Source organism: Pelodiscus sinensis, chromosome 22 (assembly GCF_049634645.1).
Source record: "Pelodiscus sinensis isolate JC-2024 chromosome 22, ASM4963464v1, whole genome shotgun sequence".
NCBI lineage: Eukaryota > Metazoa > Chordata > Testudines > Trionychidae > Pelodiscus > Pelodiscus sinensis.
Window position 1 is genome coordinate 12,860,948 of NC_134732.1, and position 15,910 is coordinate 12,876,857.

The 15,910-nt window shown below is 49.0% G+C and overlaps 1 protein-coding gene and 1 long non-coding RNA gene across 4 annotated transcripts in view; one reads left to right on the plus strand and one right to left on the minus strand.

Annotated features, from left to right (window-relative positions):
* The window catches only part of LOC142819309 (uncharacterized), a 46,004-nt gene that overhangs the window by 22,843 nt on the left and 7,251 nt on the right, over positions 1-15,910 (minus strand). The window lies entirely within an intron of this gene.
* Positions 1,985-11,993, plus strand: LOC102450179 (torsin-1A-like). Of its 3 annotated transcripts, none has more exons than XM_025187370.2 (5): positions 1,985-2,270; positions 9,001-9,269; positions 10,354-10,529; positions 11,038-11,165; positions 11,532-11,993. In XM_025187370.2, the coding sequence occupies exons 1-5, from the start codon at positions 2,084-2,086 to the stop codon at positions 11,774-11,776; spliced, it is 1,005 nt and encodes a 334-aa protein (XP_025043155.2). In that variant the 5' UTR covers positions 1,985-2,083; the 3' UTR covers positions 11,777-11,993. The 3 variants fall into 3 exon arrangements, with proteins under 3 accessions (XP_025043155.2, XP_075761370.1, XP_075761371.1); XM_075905256.1 differs by lacking the exon at positions 1,985-2,270 and adding an exon at positions 5,714-7,110; XM_075905255.1 differs by lacking the exons at positions 9,001-9,269; positions 10,354-10,529; positions 11,038-11,165; positions 11,532-11,993 and adding an exon at positions 2,724-8,992 and having other exon boundaries at positions 2,140-2,270.

Here is a 15,910-nt window from a genome sequence, read left to right on the forward strand (position 1 = left end):
CTTTTATAGCAGGATTTTCACCCATAGGTCTCCAACCACTTTACCTAGGAGGTCAGTGTCATTAGTCTCATGGGACAGGTGAAGTGACTTGCCCAAGATCACACAGCAGAGCAGTGGCAGAGCCAGGATCACACGCTGGATCTTGTGGTACTGGTCTAGGACTTAACCAGGGCTTCTGTCTGTCTCTTGTGACATTGCTGCTCAGAGCACCTAGAGCATCCATCACATCAGCAGAGGATATCAAAGGAATGGCTGTACCTATCTTGCCTTCGTAGGCTCAGGTCTACATTTTGTATCTCTTCCGCTTCCTATCCCCCTCCTCTTTTTCATCCCCATAACATTTCTGTTACTCTCTTTTGTTGCCTCTCTCTTCCTCTTATCTAGGGGTGGGCAAAATGAAGGAGGTGCGAGGATCTGGGATGTAGGTTGGGGTAAAGGACTGGGGCGTGTGATCTGGGGAACAGTTGGGTGAAGGAGGGGATTGAGACCTGGTGCAGCAAACTGGGGTACAGGAGAGAGTGCAGAGTCTGGGAGGGGAGTGAGACCTGGGGGAGGAGTGCAGGGGTTTGGGTTGTGACCAGTGTTCCCGCTAAGCTGTGCAGAAACACAGCTTCACAGGTGATTAATTAATCAGCCCTGCCCAGCCAGTGGTTCAGGGTTCCATGCAGGGCACTGACTGACCAGGACAGAGGATTGAGGTGTAGGGTCTGGGAGTAATATGCGCACAGGAGAGGATTCTGGGGGAGGGGTATAGGAGGAAGGGGTGAAGGGTCTGGGAGGGGGGTATAACCTGGGACAGGAGTGCAGGAGGGGATGCAGAAATTTGGGCTGTAACCAGGGATAGCAGATTGGGGCGCAAGGTCTGAGAGGGGGTTGTGACCCAAGGAGTCACAACATCTGTCACTTTTGTCAACAATATTGTGGGGTTGTTTTTAATCAGCTCTTGAATTTTTTTCCCTTTTTTACAAAACCTGACATTTTTCACAGGGGAAAAATCATTTCCCGACCCTCTTTACTGGTCCATTACAGAGGAAAGGGTTTCAAATGTTTGCCCAGAGGATGAATTAGTCTCTGGTTTTCAAGCCTACACGTGTCCTTCTCCTGATCTGGGACTTTGCACATCCTCAGCCTAGCCGTGCAGGGCATGGAGAAATGGAGCAGCCCAGAATGGCCCTGACATGAATAAAAGAAAGTTCTTCTTCACACAGCGTGTAGTCAACCTGTGGAACTCCTTGCCAGAGGAGGCTGTGAAGGCTAGGACTATAACAGAGTTTAAAGAGAAGCTAGATGATTTCATGGAGGTTAGGTCCATAAAAGGCTATTCGCCAGGGGATAAAATGGTGTCCTTGGCCTCTGTTTGTCAGAGGCTGGAGAGAGATGGCAGGAGACAAATCGCTCGATCATTGTCTTCGGTCTACCCTCTCTGGGGCACCTGGTGCTGGCCACTGTCGGTAGACAGGATACTGGGCTAGAAGGACCTTTGGTCTGACCCAGTATGGCCGTTCTTATGACATATCTTGTGGGGCAGCATTGGCAAGGGAACCTGCTGTGGAGAGGGCTTTGCTTTAAAAAGGAGCAAAATGTCCCATCCCCCCACCTCCCAGTAGCTGGGGAAAGGTTTAGTCCTGCAAGATGCTGAGTGCTCTCCACTCCTGAGGAAATCAGTAGGATTCAAAGAGCTCAGAACCCATGGCATCAAGCCCCAAACATGCAGAGGTCTGAGGCTCTGGTAGGCCTAAGCCCACAGGGGGCAGCAGACACACTAGCAGCTCCCTCAAGAAAATTCCAGCTGGGATCCGGTTCTGCTGCTCCACGGGAGCACAAGGGAGTGGGCCAAAGCAGCTCCGCCCGCACGCGCACTCCCCCTCACGGGGACGTAACCTCGCTCAGACGCCACGTTGCTAACACCACGTGTAACGATAATGTGATGATGACTCAGCTCCAGTCATTGCAGTGGTTTATCCAGGTTCCTCCAGCTCACTGAACAGCCTGACACTGCAGGCGCGCACCAGGAAATCCCATTGCAAGGCTTTCCCTTTTGCTTTCACCAGTCACGGAGACAGTTTGCCCTTCAGCTCCTGCCATGAAGCTTTTGGCCGTGGCTGGCTTCTTTGCGCTGGTACCCGCTCTGGTGCCAGCGCTGGACCCCGTCACCACCTCATTTTTTTTCGGCGGGGCAGCTATCGTGTGGCAGCTCTTCACCCCTGCCTCCTGGCTCAAGTGCCGCTTCCTGGTGTGCTGCAATATGAAGGACACCCTGGACATCCCAGGTAATAGCAGCATGTCATGTTACTGGAATTTGAGGGAAGCAGCCAGATCATGGCTGCACCCATAGGTGGGGGTGCTGGCCCCAACAATGGTATAATAGGGAGCCATGTGGGGTGCGGAATACAAGCTTATTATGTGACAATCCTATGTAAGCAATTTATGTGGTTGTATAATGTCTGTGTGTGTAGTTAGGAATCTGTAGTCTGTGTGGATACTGAATACTTCTCTGCAAGTGGCTGAGCATTGGGCAGAGCCCGGGCCTGTGGACATGCTAATTAGCGAGGCCCTGTGGGACAATGGCACTCAATGGGCCAAGGACACACCTAAAGCATGAGGGTGGACGCCTAAGAGCGGCCAGCAGAGAGAGGCTGAGGACCAGGTGACCTGCTGCATACCAGAAGAGGCCAGGAAGGAGGTATAAAGAGGCCATGTGATCGATGCCATTTTGTTCTTAGCTCAGCACTTCATCCCAGAGGCAGCAATGCAGGGATCGAAGAGCCAGAAAGAACTGTGGACCCATCCTGATTCTAGGATGTGCAACAAGGACTTTTAAACCAGCAGCTGTAACATCTCTGCTAGAGCCTGCATCGAGAACTGGGAGATTTGATTCATGTAATGTATGATTCTTTAGCAACCTCACTCTCCTGCTTTTCTTTCTTGTGGTAATAAACCTTTAGTTGTTAGATGCTAAAGGATTGGCCTAGCGTGATTTGTGGGTAAGGTCCAAAGGGTAAATTGACCAGGGATCTGTGGCTGGTTTCTTGGAACCGGACAGAACTTGTTTGGGGTAGGTGGGATTGGGTGCTAAGACCCCCCACCGGTGTATGAGGCCTGGGGCCATCTGGGGCACGGATATTGCTGGGGTGTTGGAGGGGTTTTGCTCGTGAGGCTTCAGGCAGGCAGCTGAAGCGCTCTGTGGGACTGGTTTGTGGCCTGTTCGGAGAGGTCACCAGTCTGGGGACTGTAAGGAGCCCCGGATTTGAGCAATTCACCCTGAGCGGACGCCCTCAGCTGTGCCCAGACCGGCCCGGTCTGTCACAGTGGCGTAGTCGGCAGGATCCACAGATCTTGGTCAATTGAGATTTGGGATCAGGACCCCACGCTGTCTAAATTTGATTTTTGGTGTTGAGAGTTTGGTTGGTTAAAGAGCCGCTGCGATGATCCCGGGATTATATGAGAGTCTGGGCAAAAGTGCTCTGAAGGATTTGTGCTTGGGGAGAGGCATTGCCTTTAGGAAGAGGGCCTCTAAACTAGATCTGGTAGTGTTGTTACTAACCAGAGATGTGGATGAAAGGGATCAGAAGCGAGCCAAGGAAGCTGCTGAAAGAAGGCAGATGAAGAAATTGCTAAGAGACAGAAGGAGATGGATCGGGAACTTGAGGAGAAAAAGGCAGAATATGCTGAGAGGCAGCGGAGGGAAGAGGTAGAGCATGCAAAGAAGATGGCCCTAGCCAAGGAGGAAAATGCTAGACTTGACCTCCAGCTTAAGAGACTAAAAGAACAAGAGAGACTGTATTCTCCTGAAGGTTCAATGTATAACTCTGTGGGTATGCGGTGTGCTTACGATATGGCAGATGTATTTTGCCCAGCTGATGTGATGACCCAACCCCAAAGCATGTATGAATGCAAACCTTTTGTGTTACCTGTAGCTAACAGGGAGGTTTGGGAAGGGGGTGCATGTGGGCATGGAAAGTTTCCTGGAGCTGGTCAGTCTCCCTGTAGCCAAGGGGAAAGTGTTTCTACATGTGTGCCTGTGGCAGATGGCTGTGTGTCTGTGCAGGGGGACAGTGAGCCTGTGGGTGAGGGCCCATCTGATGCCTCAGAGGTGAGGCTGGAATCAGAACCAGGGCAGGAAGAGCCCAGAAGTCAGGGAAATGTTTCTCTGGGGCAGCCTGGAGTGGCTGGCCAGAATGAAGTTTTAGTTGAGGAGTTGGTGGCTGGTGAGGTTTGTGGAATTGAACCAGCACAAGCTGAAATTGAGTTGTGAAGCACAGTGTGTGCAAGCTGGCAATTTGGCTGGTGGAAGTAGCAGTGGGGCAGTAAAGGAAGCTGTCTCAGTGGCTAGCTGTATGCCTGAGATTAGCCAGGGGTATTGGGACAAGGGAGAAACTGTCTCTGGTTGTCTGTCCGTGTGTGGGGAAGAGTTTCTTCCTTTGTCTGAGGAAGGTGCCCCACAGCCTGTGTTGGCTGAGAGCAGTGCTGTTGTCCCAGAGTTAGGTCTGGATACAGAGAAGGCCCAGAAAGGAGGTGGCTCTAAGTTCGTGTCTGCTGGGGAGAAGGATGAGGTGACTCAGGTAGATCCAGTCAGTGTTTTGCCAGAACCCCAGAGATCAGACAGTGGTGACCTTGATATTGTGACTGATGCTGCTGTGTTGCTGGAAGAGGGGGAAGTGACTCTGTGGGACCAGGGTGACCCCTTAACCCGGGCACAAGGAGAGAATGAGGGAATGTTAACTCTGGAGCCTAATGATGGTGTGGGCATTTACAGCCATCTATAGAGTTGCAAAGGGAGAGAAGGTGCCTCTGACCCTGTCTCTTGTGAGTCTGTCTATGTGCCTGAGAGGGGATTGTCTGTGAATCCACCTGAGGGGCCAGAGATGACCCAGGGAGTCAGGGAATTGCAGGAGGAGTTGGTTGGGGCTCAGCAGGGCAATGCTACTGCAGAGCCAGAGAAGGGTGAACTGTGGCTTAAGGAAGCTCATAGGGAGGAGAGTCCTGGCAGTGCTTGTAGCAAGCAGTTTGCTGTGACTGAGGGAGGTGACAGGACCTTGCTTGGAAAAGGCATTCAGGAGAAAGCTCTGCCTGTAAAAGGCAGCAGCTTGGTGTGTGAGGCACTTGTTGCAGTGCCTGACAGACAGAACTTGTCTGTTAACAGTGACTCCACTGACTTGGGTTTAGGGAAACCCAGTGTGGATGGTGGTGGAGAGGTCTCGGAGGGACTGAGGGTTGTTCCAGATGAGGCAGGAACAGCCAGAGAATTGGAGCAGGCTGTTAACCCAGTGACTGTGTGTGACCAGCTTGCTGGGAAGTCAGTGTCTTTGGGACAGGATTATTCCCAGGTGAATGAGGAGAGTGGGAAGTTAGTTCTTCTCCTGAATCTGAGACACTATGTAGCTAAGTATGCAGAGCAGAACAGCTGTGTGGTCACTCTCTCTAGGATGCAGGAGATGGCAGTTAAACTCCCGTCTCTGGACACGGTGGACACTCATAATCAATCAGGGAAGTGGATAGCTGGTTCCATGTGGAAACAGAGGTTGGAGGTGGACAAAGGAGAGACTTGGGAGTCTACAGCTTACTGCTGTTACCCCACTGAGTGGGGGAAGGGGGAGAATTCCAGGGCCATTGTGAGCCAGGGAGTCACACCCAGCCATCCCTTTGTCTTGGTCAGGCCAGAGGTTTCAGGCCTGGAGCCCAGAGGACAAGGGGGAGGGGCAGGACTTGCTTTGGCCAAGAAGATTTGCAGTTTGAACCTGAAGGGCCAAAACTGCAATGGTGTGGGGCCAGAGAAGGGGCCTGATGGAGAAAGTCAATATACACCTGAGATAGGATTGTTCTTGTTACTGATGGTAATTCTTGTAACCAATGTATTATTGTTGCAGAGAAATGTAAAGGTATACAATATGCATGATCTTATGAAAATGTAATCTGTCTGGAGATGTACCAAACGACAGACGGTATGTAAGGGGTCATTGTGATGTTGCTATTTCATGGTTAACACTTGGAACTGGCCTTGGAATTTTTTACAGGACAAAAAGGGTTCCGGCCAGAAGGTCCTGTGTGAAAAGGGAAACTGAGGCATGCCACCATTTTGTTTTCGTGGCTAAATTCAAAAATGCCTACATGATTTGGGGTGAGAATGCCTGCATTCGCACAGTGTTCATTGTTGTTCAGAGAGTTGCCAGAGCTGGCCTGAATAAATTCACTACTTTCGTCAGCTCGGGGCAAAATCACCTGACACACTTAGGGATCATGCCGCAGAAGCAGATCCAAGTAGCTGTGGTTCTTACTAAGTTCTACCTTGGGTTGGTGAGACAGTGCAAGGACATGGTTATCAATAGGGCAGACCTTGCAATAATGAAGTCTATTTTAGGCTCACTGGGTTCTCATACTCTCATCCAGCTCTGTATTGTTGTTTCTAACATTGGGTAGAACATGTGATGACACAGAGCCAAAGCATGGGGAGGCCTGTGATGCCCTCAGTGATGTTACTAGCATCACTTCCTGCATCAATTTTGCGTTGGGGGTGTCATGTTACTGGAATTTGAGGGAAGCAGCCAGATCATGGCTGCACCCATAGGTGGGGGTGCTGGCCCCAACAATGGTATAATAGGGGGCCATGTGGGGTGCGAAATACAAGCTTATTATCTGATAATCCTATGTAAGCTATTTATGTGGTTGTATAATGTCTGTGTGTGTAGTTAGGAATCTGTAGTCTGTGTGGATACTGAATACTTCTCTGCAAGTGGCTGAGCATTGGGCAGAGCCCGGGCCTGTGGACATGCTAATTGGCGAGGCCCTGTGGGACAATGGCACTCAATGGGCCAAGGACACACCTAAAGTATGAGGGCGGACGCCTAAGAGCGGCCAGCAGAGAGAGGCTGAGGACCAGGTGACCTGCTGCATACCAGAAGAGGCCAGGAAGGAGGTATAAAGAGGCCATGTGGTCGATGCCATTTTGTTCTCAGCTCAGCACTTCATCCCAGAGGCAGCAATGCAGGGATCGAAGAGCCGGAAAGAACTGTGGACCCATCCTGATTCTAGGATGTGCAACAAGGACTTTTAAACCAGCAGCTGTAACATCTCTGCTAGAGCCTGCATCGAGAACTGGGAGATTTGATGCATGTAATGTATGATTCTTTAGCAACCTCACTCTCCTGCTTTTCTTTCTTGTGGTAATAATCCTTTAGTTGTTAGATGCTAAAGGATTGGCCCAGCGTGATTTGTGGGTAAGGTCCAAAGGGTAAATTGACCAGGGATCTGTGGCTGGTTTCTTGGAACCAGACAGAACTTGTTTGGGGTAGGTGGGGTTGGGTGCTAAGACCCCCCACCGGTGTATGAGGCCCGGGGCCATCTGGGGCACGGATATTGCTGGGGTGTCGGAGGGGTTTTGCTCGTGAGGCTTCAGGCAGGCAGCTGAAGCGCTCTGTGGGACTGGTTTGTGGCCAGTTTGGAGAGGTCACCAGTCTGGGGACTGTAAGGAGCCCCGGATTTGAGCAATTCACCCTGAGCGGACGCCCTCAGCTGTGCCCAGACCGGCCCGGTCTGTCACACAGCAGCAAGCTAACGACGTGGGCGGAGGAAGCCAAGGGACCGACTGACCTCAGGAATGCTATCGCATTCAGGGTGGAGGGATTCAAACCGGGGCCATGCAGGCCGCCTTTTCATCACTACCCTCCCTCAGGAGTGCTGATGGGAGAAGTCAGCTTTCCTTCTTACCAGGGCTTAAGCTGGCAGATGCTGGCCAGGGAATGGCCTACATCGCTGCATGCCCCAGCAATGCCCCTCCTCCCATTCCAAAGGTCCCTGCTGGCAGAGAAGAGGTTGCAGGTACCTCATGACACAACAACATCTCCTTCGAGGGACTTACCTTGCCAAGAATCCCCTGCTTTATGCTGGCACAATCCAGGAGTGAATTTAAAGCCATGAGCTAATGAATCCTCCCATTGTCCCTGCTTCCAGTTGAGCACCCAATCACTGCAGAGCCAGGAGTGGCAGAAGCTTCCTAAAAGCGAGGGTGGAGGGCACTGGCACCCAAACCTCACCCCCTAACCCCCTACTCACTCTTCTCTACCCCCTTACACCATGGCTTCCCCTGGTCTGGCCACCCCTGTGTAGGGCCCAAAGTCACGAGTGAGAATTTTGGATGCATGCGTCAGGCCTAGTGGTGGGAGTACAATGCAGGACCATGAGGTTCAGAGTCCCTGGCTTTTACCACTAGCCCATCCTGCCTCTGAGCTCTTTAGCCTTTCAGTTTCATTTCTGCGAAGAAAGCACCATCCCCAGTGAAAGTGGAAGTTGGCCAGCCGATCTCACCCTGCCTTCAGGGGATTAGTGCCAGGAAGCAGAAACCGAGACACTCAATGGTCCGTTGGAAATTTTCCACAAACCATGAGCCTTGCAGCCTAGGAAATCCCCTTTATTGTGTTCTCGGCACCAGTCATGTTGGGCCTTGAATTAACCCTTTCCCTGAAGGACTATGCTGCAGATTCCGGGCCAGATCCTTTGCTGGATAAAACTGGCATAGCTCCAATTACTTCAAGGTACACTTATTTCCTCCAGTCCTCCGCCTCTCGGCAGTGGTCCTTGATGTACTTCTTGCCACTGAAATGTCAGGTCTTTTTTGAGAACAGGAGGGACCCAGCAGGGAGACGTGTCTTACCCCACCTATTTAGTACCTTGCATATCATCAAAGTAGTTAAAGAGGATCTGGGAATTTCCACAATCTTGTCCCCTAGAACTATAGGATCACATCCCTGGGCCATGTATGAGGCACCAGATACAGTGATAGTCTTAGTGGGAGTTCCCAGGTACCCTCCACAAGCTGCTTGGCCTCCCACCAACAGACGCTGTGGGCCAAATCTAGTAAGCAGCTCAACACCTACAGCTCCCATTATACACAGCCCCATGATAACGCTAACGGGGAACATTCTGCCCATCTGCAGTCTAACAATAGCCTGGGAGGGAGGGGGTGATAAAACGCTTCCTGATGCTGAAATCTCATCATGCCTCCAGCCCTGCAGATGGCTTTGGAACGGAAAGTCTTCGGGCAGCACCTTGCCACCCAGGTGGTTCTGAAAGCGCTGAGCAGCCATGCCAGAGACAAACAGCCCAGGAAGCCGCTGGTGATGTCCTTCCATGGCTGGACGGGCACTGGCAAGTCCTTCATCAGCAGGATCATTGCGCAGAACCTGTACCAGCATCACCAAGCAAGAAGGAGCTTTGTCCATCAGTTTAACGCAGTCTTGCATTTCCCACACGCTGACCATATCCAGCAGTACAAGGTACTTCCCTTGTGACTCTGCTCTCCTAGAGGGGGGGACAGGTCAGGAGTCCTGCATGCAGATCCCACACTGCCCAGGGAATTTCAGCATCTCTGCCCCCCATCCTGAGCACAACCGGAGAGTGCAGAGGGGGGTGAAAACTGAAGGTACATCTAGACTCCAGAGCTTTTCCAGGATACCAAGAATTCAGAAAAGTGAACACGTTCTTTTGCCATCCCTGTAAACCTCATTGTACAAGGAAGAAGGGATGTGCTGAAAGGGGAGGTTTTCCCAAAATTTGGCCCCATGCAGACAGGCCAAATTTCAGAAAAGCCTCTTCCGAAAGAAAAGTGGAAAAAGATACACAAATTGCAGTTTGCAATTTGTGTATCTTTTTCTGACTTTTCTTTGCAATGTAGACACAGCCTGATATAAAGTTCATAAACTTGTGTGAGCCTCTCCAAACACTTGGGTTGGTTCAGCCTTTGAGCTGATGTTCAAGCCAGCTCTTGCTCTAGCCAAACATTTTCACCCATATTTATTACTATAGATTCTGGACCTAGATAAACCCTGGACATTTTTAGGGTATTTAGATGTTCATCATTAGATTATAAACATTCAGGAAGGTCAAATTTGAGACCCATACTGTCTGACTGTATCCTTTTAGTGAATATTAGTCCAAAGGATTTAGATGCTATGTATACAGGGACATAGAATTTACCACATCTTATGAGATTATAGGTCCTTCTTTTTCCATATTTCTGCACTTCCTACTACCCTCAGCTCTATTCAACAAAAACTCCCCTTGACTTTAATGAATGAGGAGTTCAGAATTAGACACTCTGGCAACTGAAATGTCTCATGGAAGTCAACACCCAGACAAATACCCTGCCAGCACACATATGTGTACTGAAAGTCTGATCCTGCTCTCATTGAAGTCAATGGGAGGCTCTAACATGAGATTTGATTACATTTATGTATCACTAGCATTATATTTAGTGCCTCTAAGTTAGAACAGTGGTGGAATCCCTCCTCCAAAAACAATCCAGCCACCATCTTGACTTCCTACTCTCCTGCTCACGGACTATCTTGCCCGTTCCCACAGGAGCAGCTTCAGAACTGGATTCGAGGGAATGTCAGCGCCTGTCCAAGGTCACTTTTCATTTTCTCTGAAATGGAACAGATGCCCTATGGTCTGATTGACTCCATCATACCGTACCTCGGCCATCGCGAGGCTGTCAATGGCATCTACTACGGCAAGGCCATCTTCCTTTTCCTGAAGTAAGGAAATCCAATGGCTAGTGAGTAATTGTGGCTTCACAGAGTCAGCAAGGGCAAAGGGGGAGAACCTGCTTTCACAAGGCTACAGTTCGGTTGCACAGATGGAGGTGCCTTGCTGTACCCACTGTCCTTGGTCATCAACAAGAAACTGGAGACGTGGTAACTGAACTTACATATTTTTCCTAGTGCTTTGATAGCACTTATCCCACCGGCTTTTAGCAGCTCTGCTATTATATTGTCTGTTCCTGTAGCGTTCTCATTTTTAACTGCTTCGCCGCTTTTTATTTCTTCTTCTGATGGACACACAGAGAAAAATACATATCGAGAATCCATAATATCGAACATAATTTATATGTGGTGCAGAAATTCCCCAAGTTGTCATATCCACCCACAGAGGGGTCCTTCCAGGCATGGAACGAGGAGGCACAGTCTGGCCCTTTGTGTTGTTCCTGAGATAATGCTTTGCTGAGGGTCATTTGGATGATCCAGTTAATTTCTCACCTAACAGTAATGCTGGAGGGGACAACATAACTGAGGTGACACTTGATCATTGGAGGAAGCAGAAGGAAAGAGAAGAAATTCCCCTGAGAGACCTGCAGTCTATGCTATCTGCTGAGATTTTCAATAACAGGAACAGTGAGTACTTCTGAGCTCCTGGGGCCCATAGCAGCCCACATGAATTATGCAGTCTCTCTCTCTCTCTCTCTCTCTCTGGCTATGTCTAGATTACAGAGGTATCCCGGAAAAACTCCACCACATCGAGGGAATGCGTCTGCTCTTCCAACACTTCCAACTTCCTTTGACGAGAAAGAAAGGCTCTTCCGAAAAAGGAGGTTTTTCTGAAATTTGGCTCAGTGTAGACGGGCCAAATTTTAGAAAAGCCTCTTCCAAGAAAACAATCAGAAAAAGATACGCAAATTGCGGCGTGCAATTTGCATACCTTTTTCCGATAAAAAGCAGCAGTCTACACATAGCCTCAATCTCTCTCTCTCTCTCTCCCAGGTGGCTTTTGGAATAGCAAGTTGATCCAGAAGAACCTGGTGGACTATTTCATCCCTTTCTTGCCCCTGGAATATAAACATGTGAAAGAGTGCATCCGAGAGGAACTGCGCTACCAAGGCCATCAAGAAGATGAAGATCTTATCATAAAGATTGCCTTAGAAATGTCCGACTATCCCAATGACGATAGAATCTACTCTAGCAAAGGTTGCAAAACTGTGACCTCAAAGGTGAACCTGAATACCTAAATGGGCCAAGTATTCAAGGACAAGGAGGAAAAGAAATCAAGTCTCTTGATATTCATTAGTATTGTCCCAGACTGTAAGTTTGTTGGGGCAGGGACCTGACCTGTAACATATCTAAACCCACTTGTACACTTTGACTGGATAAAGAAGATAACACTGAAAACTTCCTCATCTCAGCATAATAAACTACATCCTTTCCCCACCTTCAAAACATGATGCTGTGAGTACAATAAAATAAATATGTTATACAGTCTTAATGATCTCTCTGCATTCTTAATAAACCTCCGCTACCAAGACCAGAGGGAAGCGATACAGAGTAGGCAGATATGCCTGCCTTGTTTTTCCAGGGACACAAATAAAGGAAAAACAAAAGCAACAGGAGACAAGGGATCCAATATACAGAACTAATGACTCAGGTTTGCTTGCCCACATAACTCCTCACCAGAGTCTATTCATGATGATAGTTTGATCTTTTGGTTTCTAAAGCAAATCTAGAAAACTCAGGTTACACAGAGGTTTGCTGAAGAACAAGCCCAAGATGCCACAGTTTAGAATGATGCTCTAAAAAGTTTGGAGCACAAATAAGCCCACAGCCACAGTAAATGTTAGTTGGTTCCAGCATAGTGACAGGAGCATATTCAGGGATTCCCTAATGCTGCTTTTTGTACATACTGACTACACTCATATATCCATTACTGACAACAGCTTCACAAACAAGGGATCAGTCCCAAGAATAAAAGTATCATTGGTCACCACACCCAGACCCATACTCCTACTTAAATCTTCCCTCACATTTTATAGAAATATTTAAAGGATCCTGTGTCAGAGTAATTCTTAGGGCAGGATCAGGGAGGGGAGAAGATGAGTTCCTTGATACCTGCTAAATCTCTCAACAGCTTTTACATCGTTAAATGTACACACACCAAATACAAACTATTCACCAAATACACTTCAATTCACTCTAAAGGTATATTAGTCAGCTATGGTTTTTGTGCAAGACAGTTTCACTTTTAGGTTCTCATGCACTAACTTCTTGCTGCAGTGTTTTGGTTGCAAACACTCTAGGGAAAATGTATAAATCCAAACAAAAAGCCTGCAACGTTTCTGTCAGTGTCAAGTTCTGAAAACTAATTTTTACACCACCTTCATTTTTGCCCTGGATCACTTGATAATTTCCCTGTAACTCCTCCCTGACAAACCACCAACAAAGAAAGTCTTTTTATCGCAAGAAATATGACTCCAATTGAACTGAACATAAGACCGGGCAAAAAAGCAACAATAGAGGTTACTTAAGGACTTTTCTGCCAAGAAGAAATGTACAGTGAGTTGAAAAATGCAGAAGATGCAAGAGTTTGACTTGCAGAAATAAAACTGAGAAAGCAAAAAACAAACCAAAAAACTCCCACACAAAAAAACCCCAACACATTTAATAAAGGGAAGCAAATGGAAAGCCTGTTCTGATCTCATACCCTTTTATACTCCACTAATTTAATTGGAGTTATTTCTGAATTGCACTAATGTAATTTCCCAATTAAGCCAAGGGGAGTGTTTTTGCTATTCAGTGGGAGTTGGATCTTGCTAAATGAGATCAAAATGAGCCCGAGAATTCTTAAACATACTTCAAGGCTGTGTCTACATTGACATGTAGAGAGTTTTAAAGAGAAGCTAGATAATTTCATGGAGGTTAGGTCCATAAAAGGCTATTAGCTAGGGGTTAAAACGGTGTCCTTGGCCTCTGTTTGTCAGAGGCTGGAGAGAGATGGCAGAAGACAAATCGCTTGATCGTGTCTTCGGTCCACCCTCTCTGGGGCACCTGGTGCTGGCCACTGTCGGTAGACAGGATACTGGGCTAGAAGGACCTTTGGTCTGACCCAGTACGGCCGTTCTTATGTTCTTATGATTTTGTGCCAAAGCAGCCGCTTTTGCGCAAAAACATGCTGCCTGTCTACACTGGCGGGGAGTTCTGTCACAAGAACACTGACGTTCTAATGTATGAAATCAATGCTTCTTGCGCAAGAACTCTGATGCTCCCGCTCAGGAATAAGCCCTCTGGCACAACTGTTCTTGCGCAAGAGGCCAGTGTAGACAGGCAACATGAATTTCTTGTGTAAGAAAGCCCGATGGCTAAAATGGGCATCGGAGCTTTCTTGCGCAAGAGAGTGTCTACACTGGCACGGATGCTCTTGCGCAAAAGCACATATTTTGCACAAAGGCACATGCCAGTGTAGACGCTCCCTTGCGCAAATACTTTAACGCAAGAACTCTTGCGTTAAAGAGTATTTGCGCAAGATCATGCCAATGTAGATATAGCCCAATAGTGACTGGGGCTAGTGATCTGTGCACAATTGTGACAACTTCACTTCTGCTGAAATCCTCATTTGTGCTTCTATCTTCTATCTTGTCTATTATAACTTTCCTATTGTCTTCCAACTGGTGAGTTCACCAGTAGCTACTTGCTTTCTTAAATTTACAAAGAAACACAATGAAGTCACCTCACCCTCAAACAACTACACTTGCAACCACTGGAATTTCAAAATGAAATTTTTGGTCAGGCCATTTTTGGTATAGGCCCAGCCAGGTTAGACCTGCATGGTGAGAGGATTGATGTCCTGGCCTACACAGGCAACCTGGTCCTGATCTCCAACAGCTCAGAGGCCTCCGGCAGATGCTCGATGTCACCAGCTGAGCCACCAAGTGGGTAAGCCAAGAAGGGGGCCTCTCTCCACATCGACAACGCTGGTGAGGCCCACGCGGTTCTAGATCCAGGGAGAGCCCATGGTCTCCCTGGAGGAGAGGCAGTTCTACCAGCACTTGGGAATGCCCACAAGAGTCCTTGTCCCACAGACCCCCAAGGACTCTATTATGGAGATCCTTACCGATAACTCCCTGGTCGCCCCCAGCAAAAGATGAACATGCTCAGCACATTGCTGATCCTCTGCATCTCCTTCATCCTCAGGGGCTTTGCCGTGGCCAAGGTGAAGGTAGATGATGCCATCCGGCAGCTAGTAAAGAAATGGTTCTACCTCCCACAGAGAGCCAGCATAGATGTCATTTATATCTCCCACAGACAGGGCGGCAGCAATGTACCCCAGATGGGTGACCTGTGCGACATGGCGGTGGTCACCCACACCTTCCATCTCCTGACGTGCTCAGACCCAAAGGCGAGCAACATCGCAGTGAGTGCCATGCAGGATGTGGCAAGGCAGTGTATCGTCAGGACTCCGTCCAAGCAGAACATTGCTACATAGCTCAGTGGCTTCCTGGAGGTTAAGTTTGGGAGAGAAGACGGAGACCTGTCCTGGCTGTGGCCCCATACCCACAATGCCTCGTGCTGCCTGGGGAAGAGGATTGGCTGCCACGGCACTTGGTGTGAGGCACGCTGGGAGCTGGGAGTCCTGGTGCCACACATTAAGACTTCAGAGCACATCGTTATTACCCCGCCTGCCAGAACCATGTTCGAGAGGGTCATGAAAGACGCCATCCGCTGCCATTATGTGGAGAACCAGCAGTGGAAGCTGGATCAGGGCAAGATACTTGAAATGATCAACAAATGGGATATGAGCAACCACTTCCTCTCTGGGGTCAACTTCACCCACTTTGCTGACTGGTGGTTCATCCACAGGGCTCGACTCAACTGCAGCCCCCTCACCGGGCTGTCTGTCATGGGGCTCAGGACAAGAGGTGCAGGAGGTGCTGCTAGACCCACTCCAGGGCCGGGCAGCTCTGCCATGCCATCCAGGACCAGCTGACCAAAGCCCGCCTGCCAACCCTGGGTCAGGGTCGCTGTCGACTCTGTTGTCCCCATCAGGAACAGCCTGCTACAATCTGACATCGTGGTTACCAACAAGGAGACAAAGACGAAGAAGGTCATCATGGTGGATGTCACCATAACTTTTGAGAACCACACACCGGCTTTCCACAAGGCCCAAGCATGAACAATTGAGACAAACATCCCGCTGGCAGACACCCTGAGAGCCTGGGCTTATGAAGTCGAGATCCATGCCCTGCTGGTGGGGACTCTGAGCACATGGGACCCCTGCAACAGGACAGTAGTATGAGTGTGCAGCGCTGATCAGCACTATGCCTGCCCCATGAGACAGCTGATGGTCTCCGACACCATCCAGTGGTCTTGGGACA